The sequence below is a fragment of the Periophthalmus magnuspinnatus genome, chromosome 6 (genome assembly GCF_009829125.3).
Source record: "Periophthalmus magnuspinnatus isolate fPerMag1 chromosome 6, fPerMag1.2.pri, whole genome shotgun sequence".
Classification (NCBI taxonomy): Eukaryota; Metazoa; Chordata; class Actinopteri; order Gobiiformes; family Gobiidae; genus Periophthalmus; species Periophthalmus magnuspinnatus.
Window position 1 is genome coordinate 15,337,892 of NC_047131.1, and position 12,614 is coordinate 15,350,505.

At 38.0% G+C, this 12,614-nt stretch overlaps 1 protein-coding gene across 1 annotated transcript; it reads right to left on the minus strand.

Annotated features, from left to right (window-relative positions):
* Positions 1–82: 82 nt before the first annotated feature.
* Positions 83–7,093, minus strand: si:dkey-5i3.5 (uncharacterized protein LOC565091 homolog). The gene is made up of 4 exons (XM_033968070.2): positions 6,965–7,093; positions 3,586–3,902; positions 2,458–2,704; positions 83–1,160 (listed from the first exon to the last, which is right to left on the minus strand). The coding sequence occupies exons 2-4, from the start codon at positions 3,823–3,825 to the stop codon at positions 799–801; spliced, it is 849 nt and encodes a 282-aa protein (XP_033823961.1). The 5' UTR covers positions 3,826–3,902; positions 6,965–7,093; the 3' UTR covers positions 83–798.
* Positions 7,094–12,614: the final 5,521 nt, after the last annotated feature.

Here is a 12,614-nt window from a genome sequence, read left to right on the forward strand (position 1 = left end):
GTTATGAAAAATGTAATTGGAAAGACAGATAAAGCCAAAAAATTATAAAATGTTTTTATTTTTTAGAAATTTTTTTTATTTTACAATGCACTTTCATGTTTACATTTTAGTACACTATGGGAAAAAAAATACAGTAAACACTAACAACTTCAACTTTAGCAAACAATCAGTGTTGATGTACCCTGGAGAATATGGCAAATTATTAAGGCACGCTGTGTAATTTATAAGTCCTTCAGCTAATTAATGGACAAAGGGTCAAACGTATTGCCGGCACTCACAATTTGTAAGAGCTATGCACTCGAACTACGGACTGGTGTGGGCAGAGTTGTGTTTTAGTTTTAGTTTTTCCTCGAGTGATGAAGAAAAGAGGCAGCCACTGTCAGTATGAATGGTCATGTATGTTAGCTCTAATTAATGTACAATTAATTGCACATTTTGGATGATTTTAGACCATTTTATTGAGTCAGTATCATCAGTAGTGACTGCTGTTCTTTCAAACAGGAGAGAAGTTTATATTAGATTTTCTGTTCATTCATATCCTTCCATTACCATAAGTATAAAGAAAATTTCCAACATTTACCTTCATATAAAATCAAGTATTGTTTTTTTTTGTGTGTGAACAAGACCCCAAGATACTTGAATTCCTCCAACTGACTTATATTTTTCATGAATCCAGTTGTATAACCTGTAGTTTACCTGTTATCTGACTCAGTCCATTAATTGTCGATTATTAAAACACAAATTGCCCAACCTAATTTTGAGTAACTTGTAAAGTGGCTTATTACATTTGTGACATCACTACAGTTTGGACGGTAAATGCCCCACGTCTAAAGAGTGCAGGAAAGTGTTGATCGTGCTAAGATATTCTTGTGGATATCTCTTGAGGTGTCCAGCATGTGTAGACTCCTCCCATCTCTTCCCAGAGACAGTGATGCCTCTCTTTGTCCAGTGGTCCATAATGTTGTCCACGGTCTCCCAGTCACTCAGAGCGTCATTCTTACAGTAGAAGAACAAGGCGGGAGCTTTGACTGGAGTGTTCCAGAATGTGTCTATGCTCGTGTTAAAGTAGTCCACCGTCTGGTTCTTGAACAGGCTGAAGTACGCCAGGCTGGCATGTTTGACCACTGTCTCCAAGCGCGGAAGCATGGTCTTACCCACTCCTGTGGACACAAGAGAGGGAGTAGAGAAAGACAGCTCAAAGTATGCAATAATGTGCAGGTCAGGTTAGGGACTGCAGCATTTTGCAACTCAAATCCTGCATCACGCAAATTGGGACAGTGTCCCAATCTGCCTGCTCACCACACCTATTCATGTGTTATATTGTGTTCTGTGAAATAGTAGAGACAAGAAGACTGCATGGCCGGCTGCCTGGGAGAGTGTATGACTCACATACAGTCTATGACCTCTGCAGCCGACTTGTGCTTTTTCTCACTTTCTACTTTGTTTCATCAACTCCTCTCTTTATTCCAGGCAGCAGTCTGCCCAGTCCAACTTTATATTTAAGAATAGTCTTTATTGGTTTGGTGCCTGGATTTGAGCATTTGGATTTGGGAATTTGCAGATCAACTTGCACTATAGGCCCATTGATTAGGCTGCTTAAAATATTGCATAAAGATGCAGCTGAATACAAGAATTAAGGCATCTTGTTCAAAGGGGGAAAATAGGCCTATATATTTTTACCCTTCTCCCACTTAAACACCAGCCGTCAGGTGGGAAGAAGAGTTTAAAGGAATGTGGTGGAAAACTCAGAGCAAAGGAAATAATAACATCTCCATGGAAACAAGCAGTTGGCAGACCCCCACCAGAAAAGTTACCTAATGTATTTTAATGTAAAACATAATGCATATAAAATACAGTGGTGTGAATGATGGTTAACACTTTCTGTTTTTCTAAATGGGGACAACACCAATGTTTTTGCAATTTAATTAAAATTTGATCATTCAGTTAATACATTCATGTAAAAATCGGATCGGATCTCATTTTTTAAAAGAACCAAATCTTATTCTTTCTAAATTTTTGTGTATTTTTACACTGATTAATACTGAACCAAGACAAGAATCAGCTCAGAAGCAGAGCAGGCAACACAAGTGAGAGCATATTGTGAAAGTGAAAACATATTTGGCATCATAATAATGTTTTTTTTTTAAATTACAACTATTATTATTACTGTAGTACGTTTTATTTGGATTATACATAATTTTCCCATCCTCAGTTTGAACGACTTTAAACTAATTTTAGTCTTGGTTATTTCTCTCTGTGACTAGTTTGTAGATAAAATGAATTATCACATTGGCTTCAGTTATAAATAAAGAGTAAAAGAGCCAGTCTTTTGAATGTCTCTTTGAAATGAACAGCCCAAAAGATCCAGAACCCATAAAACAGCCAAAAGTCCCATCACTAATTTGAACACATCCCAAGAGTTAATGGTTTTAAAAATATGTTGAGGATCCTACACACCTGTGGCCATGTGTTCCAGGGAGCCGGCCACCACACTGTCATACACCTGGCCTTTGATTCTTCGAGTCAGGTTCTCGTACTGCTGCACGTCCCTGGACACGTGCACCAGTAGCTGGGCAAATGTGTATGCTCCGATAGAGAAGGCGTGCACCAGCAGAGGGCGTGAGATAAACTGCTCGCTCTGTAGCAGGTCCAGGATCATTCGGCCGTGGTCCAGGCCCCAGCGTGGCCACAAGAAGTGAGAGACCTGCATAGAGACACAGCGGCGCTAAAGGTCTGAGCTACCTGAGACCACAAAACACCAAACCAGGGCTGTCCAAATGGTCTAAGGCCTAATAATTGCCAAAGTGATCATAAGCAGATCATGCCATCATGCCCTCACTAACAAACAGACTAGTAGTACCAAACCATATTTAAGTTACAGTGGTTCTGTCAAAGCTGTGTCACTGCTTAGACTTTTGCCACTGTGGTCTGGCATCTACATAAACAAAAGAAAGTGTTAAGTTTGGATTAGATTAGTTAGATTTTCAAAATATTGATCAAACTGTGAATGTTTATTAGAACCAGGAGACATACAAAATTTGAATAAAGTGACAAAGTTATATATAAAGTTATATATAAAGTATATCAAGTTATTTATAAAGTGCAGAGATATTAGTCTATTGACATTTGTCTAATACTTAAACCTAATCTAATACATTTAAAGACTGCACATAAATACTAAATTATTTACTTTTGCCCATATCGGCCATACCCACTGAAGGTGCCTAATTTTTGTTATAGGAATGTATAACTGACAGGTGCATATACGCAGCTTAGCGGTGCTCACTAGATCAGACTAGGCTGTTTGGGCACTGTACTGCCCAAACAGCCTTTGTTTATGATGTTCTCACACAATGGAGGCAGTGCCATAATGATATAGTTCATATGGGGAAAGCAGAGTTAAATATTAATAGGCATGATTAGTTATTATGGTACCATAACTTTAGATACGTAGCTTAGTCTATTATCACGCAGTGATAAAGTGGAGTATTTTCCAACTCATTTTAGTGTTACTTTTTCCATGTTTTGTGTTTCTCCAATACAAATATTGATTTTAATGGCATTATGATAACAACAGCCCCTTACCTCACTGGTGACCACAAGCACATCCAGGCCCGTGCGGAAGTAGATATCACAGTACTTTTCCACAGATTGCGGCCTTGATCCCAACCAGGGCAGCATGACCAGCAGGGGCCGGGGAGGGTCCTCCACGGGGCCCGAGGCTGCTCTGGAGGAAGCTGGGGCCTGCTCGTTCACATACAGAGTCACATTCTTACAGAGGCGCTGAGTGCTGATGCCTCTGCTCAGGACAGCCCGCGCAAACATCTCTGCTAAAGGCCAGCCTGGGACTTGCCTGCTGGGACCTGCTTGCTGGGATGGGGGCTTCACTTGTAAGATTTCAACTGGGAAAAAAGACAGTTATGTGTAAAGTGGACAATAAATCAAAATGCCACAATAGTATTCTTTTCTGTGGAGAACAACTCAGTGTTTCCCATAGAATAATTTAATCTCATTCAATTTATGTTGTATAAAAGTCACTTAGTGCATATGGAGCTCAACAGGGCCCACCCACCCCCTGGTTCCAAAAGTAAATGTCACGTTCATTTTTCTCTTTCCATTTTGTGTAAATGTATAAAGTTTGAAAGCTTAGGGCTGATCAGCTTTGTTGTAACTAATGACCAGATAATTTTATCATTTTATTTAAAATCTGTTTCTAAAATTTCATTCATTCATAACACTTTACTGAATCTTGTGTTTTATATGTGCTTTTTTAACTTAAAACAACCACGCTATGGATATTAGTTAACAGATAGCTGGTTAGTCTCCGCAATGCATAATATTTGGATTTTTTTCCAAAGTCTATGGGAAAAATTAATGGAGAATTTACTTCCGGAAGCACAGCACTGTTGAACTCCATTTAACCTTTAAGTAGTCATTTTTGACCAGTGTAGCCTCGTTTATAGGTTTCTGATAATACAATGAGCAACAATGTCTTATTTTGTTATGCCAATATAGCCCAGGTTGTTTTTAAGACTATGGGGGAGAGTTTAATATTTTTTGAGTAAGATGAAATAAAGTTGAATCAAAAATTGTGATTGATCAGTATGAGGGCAAAATGCATTTTTTGTCATGTGCTCTAGTCCATCTTAACAATCATTGCTCATACAATAAGGACTTTGGAATGATGGGGAAACTACCATTGCCCACGTGTTTGGGTTGCAGTGATGTTAATGTCTCAGTGGAGAATTTCACTGCTCTGGGGCTTCTGTCAAAAGCAGTGCAGCACCCAGGCACCATCTTTAAATCTTTAAGACATCTTACATCTTTCATTTAAATGCTGACAACAATGCAATATGACCCATTATGAAGGAATTCCCAAGATACAGTCTGATTTGTTAATAATTAAATTGAGAAATCCAGTATAAAATGTTGAGAACAGCTCATGCCTTGAAGAGACAGACAGCAGTTAAGATTAAGGTACACTTAACAACAAATAATTTGCTATAGTACGGGTCATCCGTTAGCTGTAGAGGTGGGTAGTACTCATTCACATTGTTACATTTGGTTGAGGAACTTTTTAAAGAAATTGTACTGTAATCGCCCGGATAGCGAGCTTAGCGGTTTTGATAAGGAACAGAGCAGAATTGAGACAAGTTGTCTAGTGCAGACCCAAATTTATTTCCAACACCAACATTTACAAAATAAAAGCCAAATTTAAAATCAGCATAGCCATAACAGCCCGTACACACAGCACCCTCCTTTGAGCGGACTGCAGTTGGCTCGTTTTATAGAGCTTCTCCCTTAATCAGTTCTGCCCACACTGCAGCACAGGTAAGTTTCAGCAAATCCAATATTATTTGTTAAAAGTTATCTTTAGCAAAACAGTATAACTCTATATTCAATCAAATCTGTAACAAAAATAAAGCACTAGATTTATGTATTAGTGTCAACTGTGGAAAAAAAAACAAGATACAACAACCTAAAATATTCTGACACCCCTCCTCCTCAGCACACAGTTGTCTGCCCCGGAACCTTCTTAAGGTGCTCCGGCTCACTGGGGACTCCTTAGGCCGGAACACCCAAGATGGCCGACAACACGGGTACGGTAAGTAAAAATTCCAACAATTCAGTTGCAATTAATTAGCTGACGCACTTACTCATGTCTATTGTCTAATGATGGTGAGATGAAGCCCCATGAAGCATCGATACTTTCAGTCAACTATGCCGACACATGTACCGACACTTCATAAGGATTCATTTACTCTATGGCACCATCAAGAGGTGAGTAAAATGTACTGCAATCTAGTTTCCACCTCAGCGCCATCAATTGAACAAATGTACTACAAAACCAGTGACAGAACCACAGTGAAACACATTATTAGAAATAGGAATGCACTTGTGTTACTTGTAGTAGTGATTCTAATTAAGTAAAGAGAATTAAACCCCAATATTTTTCATTGGTTTTAATTCAAAAAGTAGCTTCTCTAAAAAAGCAGGACTAAGGCGGTTCCGCTTTTTTGTGAGGATTTCTCCTGCTTTAGAAAAAAAATCCTCACAGGCCACAGATGAAGCTGGAGTGCAAAGGTACACGGTGGCCAGTGTGAATAAATGTGGACATTTCTGTGCCTTCTCCAGTCTGTCTCTGTCTCTGTCTCTCTCTCCCCGGGAACGTGATGCGTGTATCACTTAATAAAACATTTCAAAGTTGTGTATCGTTCTTGTTATCTGTTAGCTTTAAGTGTAGACCTATGTAATAGACGACCTATATTACATGTACTTTCCAGATTACTTTTCTAGCAGTAAACTTTTATTTCAACTTCAAGTTTATTTTTATTTACCTGAGTAATATTTGTATTGAAGTAACAGAACGTTTAGGCTACTTGAGTGAACGTTGTTTACTGTTCCTACTGAATAAATCTACAAGTGGTAAAGGCTTTGTTGACAATGTAAACATTAAATATGTCTGTCATTTGAAAATACCAGATATTGTGTATTTGGTATACTGTCCTTCAAGTCACATACTAACCTAACTTGATTATAAATAAGATGTTACGCCCAAATACCTACTCTTTAAGTAGTTTTCCATTAAAAAAAACAACAAAACACTTGACCACTACTTCCACTTGAGTAACATATTTCTGAAGTAACGCTTTAGGTTATTTTATATTGTTACACAGTGAACTTATCTGTTACTTTGTTCTGATTTCTCTTCTGTTCTCTACTGGACGATTTTCGTTGGAACAGATCAGCTTCTACGAAAAATACTGCTCTGGAACAAACCAGAAGGTAGACGGACTAAAGCAAGTACATTTCTACGATTTTCTTGTTACTTTTAGACAATAAATACAATTACATGGTTTTGTTTTTCAGACTTGTAGCTCATAGATGGAACCAACGCCATTTCTTGAAAATTCAGCGTAAACTCACCCCGCATTTAACGAAGCTGGTCAGACATCTTTCTTACCGGAAAGCGATGCTGCTGTTTGGCTTGTTTAGCTGTATCCGTCCAAGTACATCGTGGATCTAAAAAGTTAATATTTGGACATAAACAGCCGTCTGTGCCAAGTCCTCCAACTGCCCTCCTGCACGAGCCAGACGCGCATACGTAATAGTGACGCTATTACGCACGCTCCATCCCCACCTCTTCTTCTCGGATACACTGGAGCTGAAGGATCTGCTGCCATCAGGTGGAGATGAGGGGTAAAAAGGATCTCAAGTAATGAACTCAATGGGGTCAGCAAAGGCGGACTGTAACTAGTTAAACGTACTTAAGTAGCCTAGTTTTTGACAATCTGTATTTTACTTGAATTGTCTTTATTATTTTGACTCCCTACGTTTGAAAGATGAGTTATAGGCTACTTCCTTTAAACTGACAAATTACTTTTGTGGATGATTTTTCCACTATGCCATTTAAAGCTCTATTGTCTGAGATCAAGAATATACACTTCTCCAATACTTTACGAAGATGTGATACAGGCAAAAAATCCTATGGTTCTCATAAGACTTCAAGATACCCAAAGACACTTCCTGTTTCCAATGTACGAATTCTAACTGAATATATCTTATCTAATCTTTTGTAACATTTAAGATAATTTTACAAAGTAGACTGACCAGAATAAGACCAAATACAATTTTCCATCTTGTCATTATAAGTAACCTTGCCTGGCAAATTCAGAATGACATTTCTCTGTATTTTTTATTTTTTTTAATACAGATTGACAGGCTCTGTTCCCCAATCCCGCTGTTGCTTTTCAGTCTTAAAAGACAATTCAAGTAAACTACAGATTGCAACACGGCAATCTGTAGTTTACTTCAAGACAGTATTCCAGGTGTGTCAGAGTAAACAGGCCCTCTTGTCCCAGGTTTAGTCATTTCTGTACTTTAATTGCCTCCTTAATCCAGCGACGGTGTTTGTTTTTCTGTCACAGTGACATAATGTGGTTCTCTGTTTTACAATGGTCAGAAATGGGAGAGGACAACAAATGCCGATGCTGGATTAAGGAGGCAGCTGAAGTATGGAATCCTGCTTGTGGGCAATAATCCGGGACAAGGGGGCCTTTTTGCCACCTGGGACTATCTTGCAAGCAAAGCATTAAATGTCGTATATTACACAAAATTTACTCTTGTGAGATTTAAGCCATGTTGTTACCTCATCATAAACATACCCGGAGTTGTGCTTTTATTTTATTTACACATGTTTGAGTAATCCTTCAGGATTAGGCTGTCTACATCTTCAAAACTCAAAGGCCCTTTCTACCTTGTGTTGTCACAAAGCAGTAGTTGACGGCTATTTTCTACCGTTGGTTCAGAGACTGGCAATTCGAGGGCTAAAATTATCTAAATGATTCTAGTGAAGGTGTGTGGATTTTAAAAACAGTGGAGCATTTCCTGTATTACCACATGACATCAGGTTAAATAAAGTTTTTCCCATTTGAGACAAGGACTCAGCCTAAATATGCAGGGTTTGTGTGTTAAAAACAATGAAATGTGAATGAAACAAAACAAAACTCTAGGCATGTTTTTGATGAGGAAACAACATAACAGAAAATAACGTAATATGGGCCCTTTAACATCTCTAGTTACAAAGAAAGTTAGCACACTAACTTCCTGCATGGTGACAGCACAGGAAAGCAGGAGTCCGTCCGTGATAAAGGAGCTGGAAGTAGACAATGCCAGGCCAAACACATGAGCTCACACTCGTAGTGGAAAGTCAATGGGCCAGGGGTGTGTGTTTGGACAAGAGACCAAGCTGCACAAGCAAAAGAAGACAACCACATGGACAAGCAGAGAGCAGAGCTGGTGTGAAGCGAGAGGGCTGCAAACACATTTTTATGTAAATCTGGCATTTCCACAATCACCAGTAATAAAATGGCAAAGTTTAATAGAAAAAGAAATTTAATATTCCAGGCAAATCAATAACATTTCAATGGAAAACTTAAATAATGTTCAATTTTATTCTTACGTATCAGTCGCTTTGACCTTCCTTAGGTACGTGAGGAAGGTCAAAGCGACCGAAACGTAAGAATAAAATTGAATCTAGAGTAGACAGTGTGCGGGAGTTTCCTTAACTTTTTAGACCAAGTGCTTCTCCTACGCACCTGTTGCCCAGACAAGTGTGCAGAGTCTACACAGAAAAAAGTTACATTATGTACCTTTAATTAGCTATCTTTCAGCATCATAATGAAAATAGCCATGCGGCTAATTTGTCATTTAGCTGATGTTTTAATTTTTTGTTATAAATATCAAATGAGGAAAAGGTGGCTAAATATTAAAGTTTTTTCCCTGTATTTGAGCAAAATTTGTCTTGGCCCAGTACAGATTTATTGTATAACATGCTAGTTGTTGTTGTTAGCTTTACCATCGTGGCAAAACTCCACTCTGGTCTCTGAAAGTTGTGAAAAGTGCTTATAAACCGTGAACACGTAGGATGCTCGGGAGTATATAAGGGAAGTGAGGAATAACATTGAACCAATGCAACCTGTTTAACATGAACTAGTTTTGTTTTTCACATTTTTAAGACAGTAAACAGGATAATAAAGGATCTTAAACAAATGCATTTGGATTTAGAAGAGATCAGTGTGAGTACCAGACTCAGTATTTTGTAAGTGGACCGTTGTCTATTTTGGAATTGTACTGGGGAATTGAATTAGGCCACACGACGTCTGGATTTTCCCCACTGATTACAGACAGCACATCCAGCACTGACCAAGGTAAAGACAAATGAAAGAATGTAGGAATTTAACTGACAACCTTCACTAGTCTCACGTGGGTTATACTCGAGTATGGATAATTGGTGTTTGTAAAAGAATAGTGTTGTTGCATTCTTAAATACCGGTAGCTTTACTTGCTTCAAGGACTAATGATTACAATGTTAATATCAGAGATGGGTAGTACTCAGTTACATTAATTTTAGGAACTTTTCAGAGTATATTTCTAGCACTTTTACTCCTACTTGAGTAATATTTTATTTAAGTAACAGTACTTGAGTGAAAGTTTTGGATACTCTTACCACTTCATGGTCTACATGTGACCAAAGCGTTATGTTGAAAATATTAAATGATTTGAACATTTGTGTTTCTTGCACCTCTCCTTCACATATGCCGTTTTCTTATTTTCGTGTTAATTTTGTGCATTACTTAATGTTTTGTTCTTTTAAATTACATTCATTTCAAAGTATAAACAGTTTGAAAATGTATTTAGTTACAGACGTTGGGATGTAACTAAATACATGTACCAAATTTTAAGTAACTATTCTGGTACAATTACTTTTTCTTTTGGTAATATTCAGTTAGTTTTCAGAATCAGTTCCTTTTCTAAAATTATAGGAATACATTGTGGTACTTGATCACACAATTCAGGCTTCAAACTGCTCAGTAATAGTGAAAAATATAGACAATGCCATTTCTGTGGCAAGTGAATGTTTTGCTTCACCAGTGAATGATCAACAAATGCAGAACAAACTGAACCAAACACAAAGTTGCATTTTTATGCTATAATTTAAATGATGTAAAAAGTATTCCGAGTATTTAGAATATAGTAGTCTGTTTGGGTCCATGTATCTGATTATGTTACAAAATACATTTAATGCAGCTATTCAGTATTCTGTAACTAAATACTTTCTTACATATTCTTCCGATCACTGGTTAAGATCCCGCGTACCTGCATTAAAATGTATTTTGTAACATATTCCTACACATGGACCAGAGTACTCCATGCTGAATACTTTTACATTAAGTTGCATTTAAATTATTGTGTATAAATGCAGCACAGGATGAAAAACATCTTTATATTTGTTTTACAATTTGCTGAGCATTTGATATCACTAATTGGAAGGAATAATTACACATAAACTCACCACAAGAGCTGTGTTGTCTATTTTTCTCTCTAACACTGAGCCATTTGAAGCCTAAACTGAGTGTGTATTCTGAATAGGTATTCTTGGTACATGAACTTACTTTCCAACACTAATCATAAATCAAATCTTATGCCTTGATAGTTACTCTTTAAGTTACTTTTGCTTGAGTAGTCATTTTCCCCAAATACGTTTTTACTCTTACTAGAGTGATTTCCTGGACCACTACTTTGTACTTCTACTTGAGTAATATTATTTTGAAGTAACATTGCTCTTACTTAAGTACATCTTTTGGCTACTCTACCCACCTCGAGTAGCCTATAAAGATGTACTGCGTAACTTTCTGGTAGAATATGATTGTCTTGATTGGGATACTTTTACAACTTTGCCTAGAATGATCCATAGTATGACATTAGACTACTGTATCTCCATGGAGACAAGCAGGTGACACTAGTGGGCCAAGTTAATGGTCAGATCTGTGGAGAGGTGAGCAATAAGAAGCACATTTTCAAAGTATTTCTTTGAAAAACGTGCTTGAAAAACATTTGGAATAAATAAATGCTAGACAAAATTCGGTCTTACACTTTTTCACTGATGAAGTTTTATATAAAATACGCTTCTAAAATTGCACTAAAAAGCAATTAATAACTAGTACTCTGACTAGTATTTTTCATTTGTACTTTTTTTTTTCTCTTAAGTACAGTTTTGTACACAGTACTTTTTGCCATGTAACTGTGCTTTGACTTCAAGTACAAATTCTCAGAACTGTTTACACCACTGCTTGCTACCACATAGAAAGAGAATAAATAATGGACTAAAAACTGTCCTTGAGAAAAGTTCTTTAGCCCAAGCTGCACAATATATGAGCCATAACTGTCACTGTTTCTCTCGTGGCTGCTCCTTCTCGATTGTTTCCTCCAAACTACTGCGTCACTTGTAAATCACAGGAAAGCCTTTTATATTGATCTACCACACTGCTGCCTCCTGACACATTAAGCATTCTCCTCTCTGCTCCCTCTGCCTCTCTCTACCCCACACTCTCCATTCGACGTTTGAACTAGTGCCTCCCATCCTCACAGACAGAACTGCGCACGTATAGCCAACTAGCCCGTCTGATCAGTGTAGCCATGGAGTAAAGAGGGTGAGGGGGTGAAGGAGGAGGGGTCTGTCCCATGTGTGGACTGTCTAACACCACATAGAGAGAGAGACTGGTGGAATGCAACACAGAGCTTCAAACGTGCGCTGGAGAGACTGGAGAGCACAGCAGACAGAGAAGATGTTACGACTACGCAGTAGAATAAGTGAGTATACTGTTTTGTTTAATGTGCATTGCCTTTCCTTTGAAGCTAACATGCGCTGACAATAAAACTGCGAAATGAATCTGAATTTAGGTCATGTATACCCCATGCTAACTATACATAAGGAAACATCAGTGTCATGTCAGATGCCCATCCAGTTGAACATGAGCTGGTCCTGTGAAGTATAACTATGTCTGTTGTGCCATTGGTTCTTTATTGTCAGTACTGTTACATCATTGGCGCCCCAATATTAAGTGCTGCTATGATATGGGTTCATACCTGTTAGTGTTATTATGTCACTGGTCCAAAATGATGGTGCATAACTTAGCTCTGATGTATAACTAGGCCATATTACTGTGGTGTTACTCCATAGGTCCAGTGCTGTCAGTGCTGTTAGTATGGTCCTTCAGTGTCAGTACTGTTAGTATGGTCCTTCAGTGTCAGTGCTGTTAGGATGGTCCTTC